This window comes from Hyperolius riggenbachi, chromosome 2, assembly GCF_040937935.1.
Source record: "Hyperolius riggenbachi isolate aHypRig1 chromosome 2, aHypRig1.pri, whole genome shotgun sequence".
Classification (NCBI taxonomy): Eukaryota; Metazoa; Chordata; class Amphibia; order Anura; family Hyperoliidae; genus Hyperolius; species Hyperolius riggenbachi.
In genome coordinates, this window is record NC_090647.1 from 398,508,895 (window position 1) to 398,527,428 (window position 18,534).

The following is an 18,534-nucleotide window of genomic DNA, read 5'->3' on the forward strand; positions in this document are numbered from 1 at the left end:
GCAGAAAAGGAGTAGCATGGTCCAAGTTTTATGTACATATGGTTCTGACTTTGTTAATTTGGGTGCATCCAGAGACCGAGAGATGGTTCTAGGTAATGTAGGGGAATATAACAAATATATTCCCCACCGGATTACCTAATTAGTCCCTTTAGATACGTAATTCGTGATCCAGCAATTGCTGGCACCTGAATTACAGTGATTTAACAAAAATTCCCCCTGCGCCACAAAAGCCATAATTAACCACTTCAACCCACGGATTGGTTTCACCTTAAAAGATACCAAGATAAGGCCAAATTTTAAAAAAATCAGATTTACTTACCTGGGGCTTCCTCCAGCACCTAGAAGCCTATGTGTTCCTCGCCACAGCTCTGCTCTCAACCAGTCTCCTGGGGGACACCTCTGCAGAGGGCGCTGACTTGGTCCCACCGACGGCTTCGGAGTATGCGCAAACATGCTGCTCGCAATCAAAGGAGCATTCTGCAAAGGTGCAGAAGAACTAAGTCTGTGCAAAACAGAGGGGACTGCAGGAGACTGGCTGAGAACGAAGCTGCGGCAAAGGACACATAGGCTTTTAGGTACTGGAGGAAGCCCAGGGTAAGTAAATCTGATTTATCTTAATTTCATCTCATGCATCCTGTAAAGATGGAAGCAATTTTCATCAGAGCTTTTCCCATTCATTCGCCAATAACTTTATCATTACTCATCACACCTAATTTTTTTTGTGTGTGCTACAATTAAGGTTTTTTGGGGGTTGATACTTTTTCTTCAGTAATTACTTTATTTCCTATGCATTTTAAAGGGAAAATTAAGATAATACATGAAAAATATACAATTTCAATTATTATATCCCCTATAGTTTTAAAATAAACCCTTCACATACAGAAGCAATTTTCATCAGAGCTCATCTCATCATTCACCAATACATTTATCGCTACTTATCACACCTAAATGAACTTTTTTTTGTCACAAGTTAGCTTTTAGGGGGTTGATATTTGTTTTCAGTAATTACTTTATTTTCTATGCATTTTAAAGGGAAAGTCAAGGAAAAAAATGAAAAAAATACACAATCTCATAAATTCCATCCCCTATAGTTTTAAAGTAAACAATGCTACCGTGAATAAAACCCACACATTTTATCTGACCATTTGTCCCAGTTATTACAACGTTTAAATTATGTCCCTAGTACAAATTATATTATTTATAAAGGTGTATTTTTTCTGTCTTTTGTTTTTGTTTTCTGTCTTTTATTTTTTTTCTACTTTATCAATAATTACAAGCTAAAATAACAGTAATATACCCTCATTACATTAAGGTTCTTAACCATTTTATCAGCTGTCAGGGGCATAACTTGAAACCACTAGGCCCCCCTGCGAAACTTTGGATGGGGCCCCCTCCATATCCAAACATTCCCCCCTCCTCGATGCCTAGCCTTAACCTTCCCACTCCCTACTCAAATTTCCTACCTGACGCCTAACCCTAAACACCACTACCCCTTTCTCCCTATCCCCCTCCCAATCACTGCAACAAAAACAATTAACTTCTCAGGCACCGCCATAGGCACCTTTTAATAAGTACCCCTGCATTCACTAATTGATACCGCTGGCAAATTTTGACTTAAAGTTACTTTTTTTTTCAACCAACAAGTAATTTTTTGATGGGAAATGACATAAGTGTCTCCCAAAAGACAAGAGGCATTATTTTGGAATATAAAACATTCTCAGCTTCTATTTACATTTGAGAAAAAAGTGTCCAGTCCAGAGTTATTCATGCCCTTCTCAATAATCAATAGAAAAAGCCTTTATTGCTATTACAGCAATCAAATGCTTCCTAGAATTGCAGACCAGCTTTGCGCATGTCTCCACAAGTATTTTTGCCCATTCATCTTTAGCAATGAGATTCAAATCATTCAGGTTGGAGGGTCTTCTTTCCATCACCCTGATCTTTAGCTCCCTCCACAGATTCTCAATTGAATTCATGTCAGGACTCTGGCTGGGCCACTCCAAAACATTAATGTTGTTATCTGCTAACCATTTATTCACCACTTTTGCTGGGGTTGTTGTCATGCTGAAATGTCCACTGGTGCCCAAGGCCTAGTTTCTCTGCAGACTGTCTGGTGGTTGTCGTCGAGAATCCTCATGTATTGCTCTTTTTTCATGGTGCCGTTTACTGTGATTAACCACTTTACCCCCGCGCGTACGTATTTCACCGCCCCTTTTTCCATCCTTTAACAACCAGGGACGGAGAAATACGTACTTTCCGCGTTCCCGACGCTGTCCGCGCTCCCGCTCGTAAACACGCCGCCCGCCGCTAGTAAACACGCCGCCGCCCGCTCGCCCAGAGATCAATGAACGGGAAAATCCATTCCCGTTCGTTGATCTAAGCCCCGTAATGATCCGCTGCTCTATGGGCAGCGCGATCATTGTGAGAAAAAACTCACGTGTCCAGCCTCATTATACTTCCTCCAAGCTTCCGGAAGGAAGCTTGGAGGTCGCATTAAAACAAAAAGTTACTGTGGCCATCTTGTGGCCAAATAGTAAACTACACCCTACACATTTTTCACATACAAATAAATGACTTTTACACATAAAATTAACTCATTACCTCCCACACTCCCCATTTTTTTTTTTTTTTGTAATTAAAAAAAAATTAAAAAATGTACAATTAAAAAAAATACATAAATAGTTACCTTAGGGACTGAACTTTTTAAATATTTATGTCAAGAGGGTATAACACTGTTACTTTATAAACTATGGGCTTGTAATTAGGGATGGACGCAAAAATGAAAAAAATGCACCTTTATTTCCAAATAAAATATTGGCGCCAAACATTGTGATAGGGACATAATTTAAATGGTTTTATAACCGGGACAAAAGGGCAAATACATTTCATGGGTTTTAATTACAGTAGCATGCATTATTTAAAAACTATAATGGCCGAAAACTGAAAAATAATTATTTTTTTCCCCACATTTTTCCTATTTTCCCATTAAAACACATTTAGAAAAAAATAATTCTTGGCATAATGTCCCACCTAAAGAAAGCCTAATTGGTGGCGGAAAAAACAAGATATAGTTCATTTCATTGCGATAAGTAATGATAAAGTTATAGACGAATGAATGGAAGGAGCGCTGAAAGGTGAAAATTGCTCTGGTGCTCAGGGGGTAAAACCCCTCAGTGGTGAAGTGGTTAAGTTACCTGGTCCATTGGCTGAAAAACACCCCAAAGCATTAACTTCCCACCACCACCATGTTTGACAGTGGGGAGGAAGTTCTTTGGGTTGAAGGCATCTTCTTTTTCAGCCAAATGAAGGAAACATCATTGTGACCAAACAATTCAATTTTCGTTTCATCTGACTATAACACAGAAGACCAGAAGTCTTTTTCTTTGTCCAGGTGAGCATTTGCAAAGGCCAAGCAAGCTTTTGTGTGCCTTATCTGGAGAAGTGGCGTCCTCCTTGGTCTGCATCCGTGGAACCCAGCATTGTGCAGTGTCCGTTGGATTGTCTGCCTTGAGACATTGCCACCAGCAGAGCACCGATTCACCAGGATGGCCTTGATGGTGATCCATGGATTCTTTTTCACCTCTCTCACTATCCTCCTGGCCAGCACAGGTGTCACTTTTGGCTTCCAAGCACTTCCTCTAAGATTTTCTACAGTGCGGAACACCTTTTTTTTTATTATTATACTTTGCACTATAGCCACTGGAACATTTAGAAATGGCCTTGTAGCCCTTTCCTGACTTGTGAACAGCCACAATGAACAGCTGCAGGTCCTCACTGAGCTCCTTTGTCTTAGCATGACTGTCCACAAAACAACTACAGAGAGCTGCTGTTTTTTTCACCTGTTGAGTTGATTAAAACAGCTGTTCGCAATCAATCAGGGTAATTAGGATGCTTTAGAACGGCTTGGACTATTGGGAATGATATAGAACTTTGGATTTTCCCACAGACTTTGACAGTTTGTGAAGAGTATGAATAATTTTGGACAGGACCCTTTTTGATCAAATGTAAATAAAAGCTGAGAATTTTTTCCCCACAATAATGCCTTTTGTACATTGTCTTATTATCTTTTGGGAGACACCCATGTAATTTCCCTTCAAAAAAAATACTTGCTGGTTGAATAAAAGTAACTTTTAGTCAAAATTTGCCAGGGGTATTGTAATGATCCGCTCAGCTGGCTGCACAGGCAGACAGCTGTTTGACCATTCCTCTAGTCTGTGGGCTGCAGGTCTCTGGAAGAGAGACCTGTCTATTCTTTGCAAGTTTCAGACCTGCTCTGCTGCTGAGGAATTTGCATACATTTGTTATGCAAATCGCCCAGCTGCCTCCTTTGAAGGCTGGCAGTATAAAAGCCAGGTTCTCCCAGAATCCTTTGCTGGTCATCCTTCATGGTTTGTTACTGATGATCTCCTAGAGTATCAGCCCTGTTTGTTTGCTAAAGTTTATCTTAGAGTAATTCTCGGGATTGCACTAGGCAGCCCCTCTAGTGCAAGTCAGGTTGCTTTATCTGTTTTGTCTGTGTTGCCTCTTGCTGCGATTGTCCTGTCGCCAGCGGTGGTCGACAGGAAATCGTTCTGTCTGTCTGGGGGTGCTAACCAGAGCAGCGGTTGCTACTGGTAGCCCCTTCTGTTCATCTGTTTGGGTCGCACTAGCCTCTAGCGGTAGCGGCTGTGGATCCTTCTGATCTGTATTCTTGGAGGGTAAGCTGCAGCAGCGGTTGCTACTGGCTACCTCATCTGTCTGTCTTGCTGTGGTTCCTGCTAAACCTATTCTGTACTTGGTTCACACTCGCTCTGGCGGAAAGAGCAGTGGATCCTGCTAAACCTATTCTATACTTGGTTCACACTCGCGCTGGCGGAAAGAGCAGTGGATCCTTCCGCTCCTGTCCCTGAACCCGGATCGCACTCGCTCTGGCGGAAGAGCGATGGATCTTATCTGACCTATTCCTGTTCCTTTTCGTTTGTCTGTCTGCATCCCACTCGCTCTAGCGGTAGCAGCGGTGGTTCCTTCTCTCTGTTTTGTCTGATACGAACGCTTGTTGTAGGCTCGGTGAGGTAACCGTTAAGCAAGCATTCGCGTTCTCTATTTCGTGTTTGTGTGTCATTGGTTTATTAAGGGTGGCGTGCTTGTCTCTGTTGCGCTTATCGTGCGGAGACCGCGCCGTAAACGTGTTCGCTGTTGCGAATGAGTGCGGTGTTCGCGTTTACCTAGCGTTTGTTATTTTCCTTATCTCTCATTGTTGTTTGCTGTGCCTTTGCTCCTCTCGTGCTCTGTCTTGATTCGGTCTTGTGTCACTTCTGGCAATCGCCTCTCTCCTGCGATTGCGTTTCTGCGGATGTGTGTTCACCATCGCTGGGTAGCGACTAGATTGGGGAACACACATTTAGTCTGTCTCTGTGCTCTCTCTCTTAGAGGGCTATCGTGCCCTACTTGCCTTTATCTGTACAATTACCCACTGGCATCTGTGGCCGTGCAGAGGCTGTGCTCGTCTGCACTCCACAGCTCCATCTGCCGGTGGGAATTGCCCTCTACAGGTGCATAGCACCTAACCTGGGATCTATCTTAATTATACGCTTGTGGAGGATTTCTGCTGTGTCAGCGCGCATCTTGTGCGTTGACCACGGAAACCACCCCGCAATCGTTACAGGTATGAATAATTATGGGCTGCAGTGTGTGTGTGTGTGTGTGTGTGTGTGTGTGTGTGTGTGTGTGTGTGTGTGTGTGTGTGTGTGTGTGTGTGTGTGTGTATGTATGTATCACCCTCCCTGTGACCTCTCTGTAGCCCCAGCCTCTACAGTCTTTCCTGTCCCCCAGCCTGAGTGTCTCTAATCCTCAGTCCCAGTCCAGACCCACACAGCCGCAGTCAGGCTGTGTCACAACAAGCCTGCACACACACAAAGAGACACTACATATACAGTACAGTACATATACAGTACACACACAATGTGCAAACACAATCTACACAACACACACACATATACACACTACACAACACGCACACACACTCTACACAACACACACACACTCTACACAGCACCCACACCCACACATAGTGCCTCACAACTGACAGCAGCAGCAGTCTCACATCTTCCTCCTGGCCTGCAGCAGGACCTGAAAGTGAAGGGAATATGTCACCCTGCATATGTCCATCCTGCGTGCTTGAGGGGGCAGGGACCGGGGGCCGAGGAAGCATGCAAGCAGGAGGTAGAAAATAAATATACCCCCAGGTCCTAGTGCCCACTGTCGAACGCTAAAGAAACAGCAACAAAAATATTTTTTGTTGCGTCCGCACGCTTGTTAATGAGCCGCGAGCCCCCTCTCGGGCTTCTTCCCCTGTGCCCCCCACGCCTTCATCCCTTGCAGGTACGGTAGTTACGCCAGTGTCAGCCGTGTTGCTATTGATACAGCAATAACATTTTTATCAACTATGCTAAACAAGTGATACATACATTGTTTTTTTCAAGACAACTAGGCTTTCCTTGGGTAATATTTTTTCCCCATAAACACAAAAAAAACCAAAATTTTTTCATTTTCCCCCTTCCTAATGTTTAAATGACCAGAGCAACAGTTACAGTTACAGTAAGCACTTCTATTGGCTCAGGGAACACAGAATTCCCCCCCTGATTTGGAATGATCAGACAGCACCCGACAATTTACTTTGCTTCATTTAATGTTCTTACATGCCCTGGGAGACATCTCAAGCTCACTCCAACCTGAATTTGCAAATTGCAAATTCTTTGTTTTAAGAAAGCAAACTTTTGTTTTTCTTAACATCTTAGTAAGGGGGCTTTTAGGATCATTGTAGTCCCTTACACACTCCAATGAGTTCTGGGTCACCATGAGCTTGCTGGTTAGTCTGTATCTCTCGTAATGTTCTTACATGACATGCTACAGCTCGACACAATAGCACATTGGCTGGGTGTGAGTCTGTGACAAATAACTGCTCACCCTCAACCACTCCATTCCTCCTCTAGAAGGTACACACAGTACAAAAATGCTGCCCCTGAAATATCTGTGCCTGATGCAAATGTTTCACCTTGCTTCATGAGGGAACCGGCCCTGCATATGTGTGAACCCACTAAGACAACACCGGACACACTGTCACGTTCAGATTGACTTCAGGCAGCTCAAAGTGGATGCATATAGATGTCTACTTTGAGTTAAGTGGTAACATTACAGTCTATGGCAGCACCCAAGAGCAGGTGCTGCATGGCGGGAGGCAGGTACCAAAGCGACCTGACTGTCATGCTTTCCCCCTCACTTCTTTGGTGGGGGTGCAAACTGTTCTGAATAGAAGTATTCCCTGGCTGATGTAAAGTCATCCAGTGAGTGGTGAAGGACAGATGATGAGTGACTGATCAACAATTTTGTGGACTCAAAGGGCCCAATCCAATTAATATTTTTTCCTCCTAGGTGATATTTTCACATCTTATCAATAAAATGCCTTTTAAGTCACCAGCAAGATAATACTCAAAGTAATTTCACAGTACTTTTTCACCTACTTTTGGGTAGATTTTCAATTGCAGAGTGTTGAAATGTTATTTTAAACAGAATATTAAAAATTATCTCCTAGGAGATAAATTAGGAGAAAAAGTGTATTGAATCAGGTCTATAGTGTCTCAGGCATATACACGCAGGTACTATATATGCCTGAGACACTATTAGCACCAGCAGCAGGACATGTGTGGTTTCGGCCTTGAAATGTTAATTGGTGGTGTGCATTTTCAATATATAACCAGAAAACATAACACAGTGCACTGGGTTTAAAGAAAGAGCTGATGGTAAAATATCACACAGTGGCCTCAATTCACTAAGCTTATCTCCTGTCTTTAATAACTCTTCTAGAGTTGTTACCATGGTGATAAGGCATGTAGTATCCAGGAAACATTTTACCTCAGGCAAACCTAAAGTTAACTATTCTGTCTTTAAGTTAACTCTTCAATCCTTAAAATAACTCCAGAGTTAAAGACAGGCTCTTTAGTAACTGCATGTGAAAATAACTACAGAGGAGGTAAAATAACTACAGCGGAGGTAACTTAACTACAGAGGAGGTAACTTAAGGAACGAAGAGATAAGATAACTCTCTCTTATGTGGAGGTAAGTTTTCTCTTGCCTTATTATCTCCAGCATGATCTTAGTGAATTGAGGCCAGTGGCCTCTACAGAATTAATTTTTTCTTGAGTTTTCTCCCAGGAGATTAATTTTCATCTGATCTACAAAATCATTTTTCAGCACCTGTCAACTGAAACATATAAAAAAATAGGTGAAGAAGTAATATCAAACCAAATATATGTTCTTTATTTCTGGGGGCTTAAAACATATTTTATTGATAAGTAATAGAAATACAGTATTTCCTGTAAGATAACTCAGAAAAGTGAATTAAATAGCAGCTAATGATATAAAATTATTCTGTTATTTGCAATATCAGCAAACTACACTTAAAGAGAAACTGTGACCAAGAATTGAACTTCATCCCAATCAGTAGCTGATACCCCCTTTTACATGAAAAATCTATTCCTTTTTCACAAATGGATCATCAGGGGGCTCTGTATTCCTCCCACAGGAAATTGTGAGGACCATGGTCCTGGCAGTTACATAGTTACATAGTTATTTTGGTTGAAAAAAGACATACGTCCATCGAGTTCAAACAGTACAAAGTACAACTCCAGCCTGCTCCCTCACATATCCCTGTTGATCCAGAGGAAGGCGAAAAAAACCCTTACAAGGCATGGTCCAATTAGCCCCAAAAGGGAAAAATTCCTTCCCGACTCCAGATGGCAATCAGATAAAATCCCTGGATCAACATCATTAGGCATTACGTAGTTATTGTAGCCATGGATGTCTTTCACGCAAGGAAGGCATCTAAGCCCCCTTTAAATGCAGGTATAGAGTTTGCCATAACGACTTCCTGTGGCAATGCATTCCACATCTTAATCACTCTTACTGTAAAGAACCCTTTCCTAAATAAATGGCTAAAACGTTTTTCCTCCATGCGCAGATCATGTCCTCTAGTCCTTTGAGAAGGCCTAGGGACAAAAAGCTCATCTGCCTAGCTATTATATTGCCCTCTGATGTATTTATACATGTTAATTAGATCTCCTCTAAGGCGTCTTTTCTCTAGACTAAATAAACCCAGTTTATCTAACCTTTCTTGGTAAGCGAGACCTTCCATCCCACGTATCAATTTTGTTGCTCGTCTCTGCACCTGCTCTAAAACTGCAATATCTTTTTTGTAATGTGGTGCCCAGAACTGAATTCCATATTCCAGATGTGGCCTTACTAGAGAGTTAAACAGGGGCAATATTATGCTAGCATCTCGAGTTTTTATTTCCCTTTTAATGCATCCCAAAATTTTGTTAGCTTTAGCTGCAGCGGCTTGGCATTGAGTACAATTATTTAACTTGTTGTCGATGAGTACTCCTAAGTCCTTCTCCAAGTTTGATGTCCCCAACTGTATCCCATTTTTCCCAGAACGTTATTTCGGACAGCACCCCTGGATGAGACTTGTCTCCCTCCCCACTGTGGACAGGAAACTGTTAAAAGAAGAATTTGCATAAGCAATAGGCAGCCACATATAAGATACTACACCTGCCACAGTACCTCAGTTTAGTTTCCTGTCCCGGACGGGATGCATGGGAGAGGTCTCCAGGAGTGCCATCCATGTCAGGCGGCAGGGGCAGCGTTTTCCAGGGCTCCAAGCAGCACTGCTCAGTGAACAGTCGGAGCCCTGCAGCGTGGAGGAGGCTTCTCCATCGGAGGCAGCAACTTTATGCGCGCATGTGCGTGCATTGGAGAGAGTTCACTTCCGGTTGAACTGGAGGTAGTCACGCGCTGGCGTCCCGCGTGATCTGAAGTCTGAGCCGGGCGGCAGGGGCCGCGGCGGTGACTAGGAATCGGCATACAGCTGATTCCTTAAGGCAAGAAGCTGATTAAGCATATGCTTAGCCGGCAGGGGCCGCATGCATAATTGGATCAGCTGCATCAAATCAGCAGCACAGGTATAAGTTTGTAGAGTCCATGATGCACTCTGGTTTGTGGCTGGGATCATGGAGGACGCCTCTGGGTTAGCTCCTGCACAATCTGCTGAATCTGCCCAGGATCCCTCTCTGGCAAGTAGATGTGATTATGTTTCTTCTGCTTGGCTGGATGTATGTTATGTATAGAGGGATTTGTCTAATGGCCGGCTATCGTTTATTATGTTTTATACACCAAAAGACATAAGACTGAGAAGGTTGAAAAGTCTGAAAAATCTTCTACTCAGTCCAGTCAGCATAGATTGGCAACTCTGAATGGAAATTGTGCCAGTATTGTACAGAGAAGGTCCACAGCAATAGGAAATTAAAGATTCAGCTATTGCTTCTACCGCCTCAGCTGCTTCAGATGGGCCTGGGACTAGTACTACTATGGCTTATCTACCTGTTATAGCTAATCCATCATCTCCTATGTTGTCTGCACCTCCAACTATGACTCCTGCTTCCAAGAGACAAAGGCCTCTATTTATTGAGCATTCCTGCATGCGGTAATGCTCAAAACAGCGGACTTTACCCACCATTTAGCAAAGTGTGCATTCATAAAACCTGTGTCCGCATGAAAATCTATCATTCCTGAGCAGGTGCGGGAAATTACCGCCTTGTGCGGAGATTATCACAACACAGGTCACTGAAGGTTAATTCATAAGAATTAAAGCTGGCAAATGTGAGCAGAGAAACCCTCTCTGTTTAGAGAAGGCGATAAACCAGCAATAACAGGCAAGCTAATGAAGAGACAGACCTCCCAGGCAGCTGCAGTGAGAGCAGAACAAACTGCATCCCAGAATACCCAGGCTGTGTTTTTAACCCCTTGGGTACCTGTTTTCAGATACATTTCACATCAGAAAGCCTGCATGTGTAACATTCTTGAAGTTCTTCTAAGCTGCAGCAATTAAATAGATTATTTAAAAGAACTAGACAGATTCAGGGCAAGGAGAGGCAATTTAAACAAAAATGCACATGTAAAGGAATGCTGGGGCTGCCTCCTTTATAGTAACTCTCTCTGCACAGAGAAAATGTATCAAACTAGGAGGAAGATTTGAGTAAAACTGACTAAGGGCCTTTTTTTCATTACCCTGCGAGTTACGATTTGTTTCTGATCACGAGGTACGTGATCAGCAGCAATTTCCATTAGTGCAATCTGATTGCGATGCGATTTGGACAAAGCACAATCGTCATCCTCCTGCATTGTATGCAATTGAGCTGTACTATAAGTATAGTAGCGCAATCGCATAGAGGAAATTGAAGTGCGATTGGGATCGCAAATGCGGTTGCGATCGCATTTCATAGTGGAAAAGAGCCCTAACTGTAATGTTTTTTTCCTTAATTAATGAAAGACTTACTAATAGGTATTAAGTCTGAGCAGAAATCTTTGACACCTTTGGATCAAATGTATGAGAGTTTGGCGGATCCTCATTCTCGGCTTATTCCAGTCCATGCTACTCTTAAGATTAGGATTACGGAGTGGGATAATCTAGGAAAAGGTTTTTTTGGCCCAGATCATTATCTAAATGTTATCTTTCTCCTGAAGATCAGGGTTTTGGGGAACCCCGCCTAAATTAGATCCATATTTTTCAAGGGTATCAAACAAAACTGACCTACTTTTTTGAGGATTTCTGGGAAATTTTTAATGATTTCCCTAAAGTTTGGAATGCTTCCAAATATCTAGTGGACGCTTCAGATGATACAGTTAAACTTACGGCCAGAACTACAGCATTAGTTAATTCAGCCAGAAGAGGTGTATGGGTAAAAACTTGGAATGATGACAGTTCTTCAAAATCAAGTTATGTGGTGTACCTTGTGAAGGGGGTCTGCTGTTTGAGTCATTTAGACAACCCTCTAGACAGAACGGCAGACACACACATACACAAAAAAAAAAAGTATTCCTGTTAAAGGAATTCTATCGATTCACATATTTTCAATTGACACAGGAATTGTTTGGGAAGTGTTGCTAAGTACTGGTGTATACATTTTAGTAGCAACCTCTTTGTTTACTGTTATCTGCCATTAATGTGCCCATATAGCCATCCTATCCAGATCCTGTTGCAATATGACACTATCTTCCTGAGAGTTGATGATTCTGCACAATTTTGTATCATCTGCAAAAATAGAAACATTGCTCACTACTGCATCTACTAGGTCATTAATAAATAAATTGAAGAGCACTGGACCCAGTACAGACCCCTGTGGGACCCCACTGCTAACAGTCTCCCATTTTGAGTACGATCCATTCACCACAACTCTTTGTTTTCTGTCCATTAGCCAGTTCCCTATTCATGCACACAGACTCTTCCCCAGTCCTTGCATCCTCAACTTTTGCATCAGACTTTTGTGGGGAACAGTGTCGAAGGCCTTTGCAAAGTCCAAGTATATCACATCTACAGCATTCCCAATATCCATATTAGCATTCACTACCTCATAAAAGCTGAGCATGTTAGTCAAACAGGACCTGTCTTTAGTAACCCCATGTTGATGCTGAGAAATAAGATTATTTTCTACTATGAAGTCATGTATAGTATCTCTTAGTAATCCCTCAAATAGTTTGCATACAACTGATGTTAAGCTTACAGGTCTATAATTTCCTGGATCTGATTTTTTGCCCTTCTTAAATAATGGGAAAATGTGGGCTGTACGCCAATCCACTGGGACTCTGCCAGTTGAAAGAGAGTCACAAAAGATAAGATAAAGGGGTTTATCTATAACTGAACTTAATTCCCTTAGGACCCGAGGATGCATGCCATCCGGGCCAGGTGCCTTGTCTATTTTTAATTTATTTAGTCTTGCCTTCACTTCTTCCTGCGTTAAGTATTTAATATTACAGTTAGAAGATTGAGACTCTTCTGCCTCTGTAATTTGCAACAGTGCTGTTTCCTTTGTGAAGACATAAGCAAAGAAAGCATTTAATAACTCTGCCTTACCTTGGTCATCCACCATTGAGTTCCCACCCTCATCCTTTCCTGTCTGTAAACCTCGTTGCATTGTGGGAAATAGCTGTTTACAGCTGTTTCCACCTGTCAAAAAAAGCAACTTCCAGTGACATCACCAGCCAGCAGTAAAAATGTTGCATTTGATAAATGTCAGAATGTAAATCGGGGACAGGAATGCTTTTACAACGGGCAAACATTGACTAAATCATTTATACACAGATATTGTAAAAATGAAGCCTTTTTTTCTATTACATTATTTTCACTGGAGTTCCTCTTTAAAGAAGACAACGCACCCTCATGTATTTTACCATATATCTCAATGGGAACATGACAGTAAACACCTACTCTGCTCTTTGTTTCATTCTTCACTGCACAGTCTGCCTGTTATCAGCTCTGATAAGAATCCCCGACTGAGCATTCAGTCTAGCTTTGCCCCGGAATGATTATAGCTGAGTCAGTCTTCTGTGACGTCTTTTCAAAACCCAAGCATGCCCCCTCCTGGCTCTGCTTTCTTGCAACGAGGATGCATAGCAGTAAAGCAGAGCCACAAGGGGGCAGACTTGGGCTTGAAAAGACATCACAGAAGACTGACACAGCTATAATCATTACGGGGCAAAGCCAGACTGAATGCTCCGTCGGGGATTCTTAGCAGAGCTGCTAACAGGCAGACTGAGCACTGAAGAATGAAACAAAGAGCAGAGTAGGTGTTTACTGTCATGTTCCCATTGATGTATATGGTAAAATACATGAGGGTGCTTAGTCTATGGTTCTCTTTAAGTATAGATACAATGGATGTATATGCAATAGGATAGCTTAGTATTTCAATTGACATAGTATAAAATCTGCTAATTAGTTTCAGCATAAAAGTTCTGTTCTGCAAGGTGAACCTCTATCTAACTTCACTATCTGACATAATACCACAATACCATGATAAAGCTAGACACTATTTCTACTGGAAGCCGAGGACGTTTCAGATTTGGCAGAGGCTCCCATTCTGCTGTGTAGCCACAGCCCAAATTACTAGTCATGCCATGCACAGTTTAGGGATTCTCAGGAGCGTTGCTAGCCCCAAAGATCAGTGGCATGTGCCCTGGATCTATCCTGGGGTGCCCCGGATGTCCCTCAGGCAGAGTCAGGCAGCCGGCAGCAGTACTCACCTCCTGCCGCTTGGTCTCTGGATTCTGCAGACATCTCCTCTTCCGGGCTTCTTTCCCTTCTTCACTACAACACTCAGCATGCCCAATAAGAGGCACCACTGCACCCAGCATGGCACCACACAGGGCATCTATGTGGGTCTACTAGGTGCTGTGTTCTCTTGCTGGGTGCCGTGATGCCTTTATGCGGGCATGCAGGGAGCTGTGGTTCTACTGTGGGGTGCGGGCATGCTGGAAGTTGGTTGCGGTGCGTCAATGGGAGGCCCATGGGAGCATGGGAGAGGGTCCACTAAGAGGTTAGGGAACGCTATGGTGGGACGTCCAGACAACTTGGCAGCGGGCCAGCATGCTATTTAGAAAGCCAGACCAGCCAGCACTGAAGCCAGGTAACTCTGCCTAGTTATGTTTAAAGGGAACCTAAACTGAGAGGGATATGGACATGGCCGTTTCTAAGGCCGTGCGGCCCGTGGGGGCGCCCTGAGCGCTGATGGAGGGGGGCGCTGTGATGGAGGGGGGAGCCTCAACCGCGGGGAGGGCAGCCCGACCTCTCCCTCCCTTCCTCTCCCCGGGCTGTCCTCCGTGCTCCCCCCTCGGACTGCAAAGCAATGCGCAGGGAAGCGCTATACAAAACTACTCACCTCCCTGGTTCCAATCGCAGCTCACTCGCCGCCAGTCTCCTCTCTGCATAGACGCTGATACACACACACGCTGCTTCCTGCTAAACAGGAAGCAGCGTGTGTATCAGTGTTTAGGCAGAGAGGAGACTGACTGCGAGTGAGCAGCGATTGGAACCAGGGAGGTCAGTAGTTTTGTATAGCGCTTCCCTGCGCATTGCTTTGCAGTCCGAGGAAGGAGCACGGAGGACGGCCCGGGGAGAGGAAGGGAGGGAGAGGTCGGGCTGCCCTCCCCGCGGCTGCGGCTCCCCCCTCCATTATGGGGGGCACCTACCTAACCTATACTGGGGCAGCTACCTATCTAACCTATCCTGGGGGGCAGCTACCTAATCTAACCTATACTGGGGGGCACCTACCTAATCTAACCTGTACTGGGGGGGCAGCTACCTATCTAACCTATACTGGGGGGGCAGCTACCTATCTAACCTATTCTGGGGGGCACCTACCTATCTAACCTATACTGGGGGGCACCTACCTATCTAACCTGGTGGGCAGCTACCTAATCTAACCTATACTGAGGGGTCAGCTACCTAATCTAACCTATATTGGGGGCACCTACCTATCTAACCTATACTGGTGGGCACCTACCTATCTAACCTATACTGGGGGGCAGCTACCTATCTAACCTATAGTGGGAGCATTAACTTATCTAACCTGTATTGGGGGCACCTACCTATCTACCTAGCTAGCCTATACAGGTGACTACTATACTGGCTACCTATATTGGAGGCACCTACCTAACTAACCTATACTGGGGGCATCTACCTATCTAACCTATGCTGGGGGCAACTATTCTGGCTACCTATATTAGAGGCACCCACCTAGCTAACCTGTACTGGGGGCACCTACCTATCTAACTTATACCGGGGGCGCCTGCCTATCTAACCTATACTGGGGGCAACTATACTGGCTACCTATACTGGAGGCACCTACCTGGCTAACCTATACCGGAGGCAACTATACTGGCTCACCTATGCCTGGCTACCTATACTGGGGGGACCTATAGCTGGCTACCTATACTGGGGTACCTATTCTGGGCTACCTATACTGGGGGAATCTATACTGAGTGCAACTAGACCTGGCTAACCTATACTGCGGGCACCCATACCTTGCTTCTGGGGGGGCGCAATTTTTACACCCTCGCCCTGGGTGCATTTTAGCCTAGAAACTGCACTGGATATGGATTTTTCCTTTTAAAAAATATCAGTAGCCTGGCAGCCCTGCTGATCTCTTTAGCTGCAGTAGTGGCTGAATAAAACACCTGCAACAAGCATGCAGCTAATCCAGTCTGACTTCAGTCAGAGCACCTGATCTGCATGCTTGTTCAGTGGCTGTGGCTGAAATTAATAGGGACACAGGATCAGCAGGAGAGTCATGCAACTGGTATTATTTTAAAAGGAAAAATCAATATCCTTCTCAGTTTAGGTTCCCTTTAAGTGGCACTGCCTATTTATGCAATATGCTGCATTTTTGGTTTTGTTTTAATGGATAGGGGAGCTCCAACTAACATTCTGCTGGGCTGGCCTATTTAAACCACTATTCCGTTCATGTAAATGTGTCTCCACCCACGACCACACCCACAGTCTGGTGCATGACCACATCCGTTTTTCGTCTGGAGTGCCTAAAAGTGCCCCGCAATTCTTAGGATCCTAGCAACACCCCTGGAGATTCTGCTGTGTGCTGCAGAGATCTGCAGCATGACATCCAGATTCTCACCAATGTGCAATCTGGACAGCAAACCATGCTAAAGAAAGGAAGCATTTTCCCATGCAGTTTGCATGTGGAAACACTGCGAATCTGCAACTAGTGGAGATGGGCCCTTATACCTACGATAAACCTTATCTAACTTTACAGATCACTTCCTATCTCTCCCCCTTTCTCTCCTTACAGTACAAAAAAAGTGCACATAGAGTGAGAAACCCTTCTTCTCCTCTTCCTTTTTAAAGGTCCATGGTGGGATGTATGGTGACTGGGTGCTGGGATATGGCATACATTGTGAGAAGAAGGAGTAGGGCTTTTCCACATTTCCCACTCGACCACCCCTGGAGCTGTACTTATTCAGCTTCTTCATTCTCACTGAAATCCAGCCACATGGCAAACTTGGCTGTTTCTGAAAAAAATTACCAAGCAAGACTGAGGCTGATTTTTTGTGAGATCAAGCTTACTTGACATTCTCATTTATTTACTCATCAGTACTGGTTGGCACTTGCAGCTCCTCTTTTGTCAGAAAAGTGGGTGCTGCTTTCACAGCCCAATACAATAAACCTGACCCCACCAACCATCTCTCTCACCACTGAGACAGATTAACACTTTATGGTAATCACTGCAACTCAACAGTCTCCTCATCTTCCTAAAGTTGTTTCTCGCTACTGTGTAAGAAGACTCAGTTGAGTTGTAGGTGCAGTGCTGATCACAAAGACTTAATCCTGTAGCAAACTGTTGCTTCTGAGTTTGTTTCATGCTTGTTCATTTTTAGAAGAATACATTCTGTAGCAATATGGATAAATATCAGAGGGAGAAATAGAGGACCACAGCCTAACCCTATACATAATCTGAAACATTTGCTAGTACTTACATAAGCAGACTGGTTAGAACAAATGCTTTCCATACTGTCACAGCTCCCCATGCTGCCCACTATGTTCAAAACGTCCATATTTTCATCTCTTGACCAAACTTTTTTTTCTCTGGCATCACCCAGAACAGATTTCAAGAGGAGCACAATTGACCGGTTTTAAAGAGGACGCTGTAAGACATAAGAATACCACCGGTTATGTTTGATTCATTAGATAAGAAAAATGTGCAACTTTGCTTTCGCTTTATAAAGTCAGGTTAGTTAAAAATAAATAACTGAGCAGAGTTTCAAGGATAATGTGTGTTGTGTACATGTTAACGTTGCAAATGACCCTCTTAAAGTCACTCATGCCCATCAACTGTCTTCCAAGTGTGTGTGTGGGTGGGGTGCCCCCCGGAACTGGAGTCAGTCACATGCCCTAGGAGCTCCCGAGACCCAAGCAGTTTATCGGCTCAAAGCAACGCTAACCTTCAGCAATTCATCATATCCCAGGTCAGGAAGAAAATATGCAGCTGGATTCTTAAAAAATAAAAGAAGAAAACATTGTCCACAGAATCCAAGAAAACTGACCGATTTCTTTCCTGAATGGCAGCACTGCACTACATTCCAGCCCCATGATGGCGCCAGCTCACACAACAACAAGAAAGAAAACACTGACAATTGCAGCCCTGGAGACAGACCAGAACCTAAACACTCCTCACACATCCTCTGGAGCCTCTTCTCCCACTACAGGGACTCTATCCTCCAGTAGCAGGGCTAAACATCTTCCCAGGCTGGCAGAAACAGAGGACAGCATTCAGGTGGGCTCTGATTCTGATCTTTATACAGCTGGTCACGTTGAATTGAACTCACCCGTTGTAAGGCCTATCAGAGTATCCACTCACGAATCAGCTTCTATTCCCCAATCTATCCTCACAGTCTTCACCTTATGTGGAGCGTCCCTGCTTGAACAGGAGGTGTCCAGACAACACCTGCCTGACTATGGTTACACCCAGGCCTTTGATGTGCAAGGTACTTCAGCATATTGGTTAGCACTCTCACCTTGCAGCGCTGAGTCCCCGGTTCGAATCCCAGCCAGGTCAACATCTGCAAGGAGTTGACCCAATGTCTGCGTGGGTTTCCTCCGGGCACTCTGGTTTCCTCCCACATCCCAAAAACCTACAAATAAGTTAATTGACTTCC

General features: G+C 44.0%; 1 protein-coding gene across 2 annotated transcripts in view; it reads right to left on the reverse strand.

Annotated features, from left to right (window-relative positions):
- Positions 1-18,534, reverse strand: part of C2H1orf116 (chromosome 2 C1orf116 homolog) — a 281,079-nt gene that overhangs the window by 124,751 nt on the left and 137,794 nt on the right. Inside the window, exons 2-3 of one of the 2 annotated variants that reach the window (XM_068269782.1) lie at positions 17,356-17,523; positions 12,944-13,036 (exon numbers count right to left, since the gene is read on the reverse strand). In XM_068269782.1, coding sequence (XP_068125883.1) covers positions 12,944-13,036; positions 17,356-17,433 — 171 coding nt within the window. In that variant the 5' untranslated portion in view covers positions 17,434-17,523. The remainder of the gene's footprint in view (positions 1-12,943; positions 13,037-17,355; positions 17,524-18,534) is intronic. The other variant, XM_068269783.1, reaches the window with a different exon arrangement.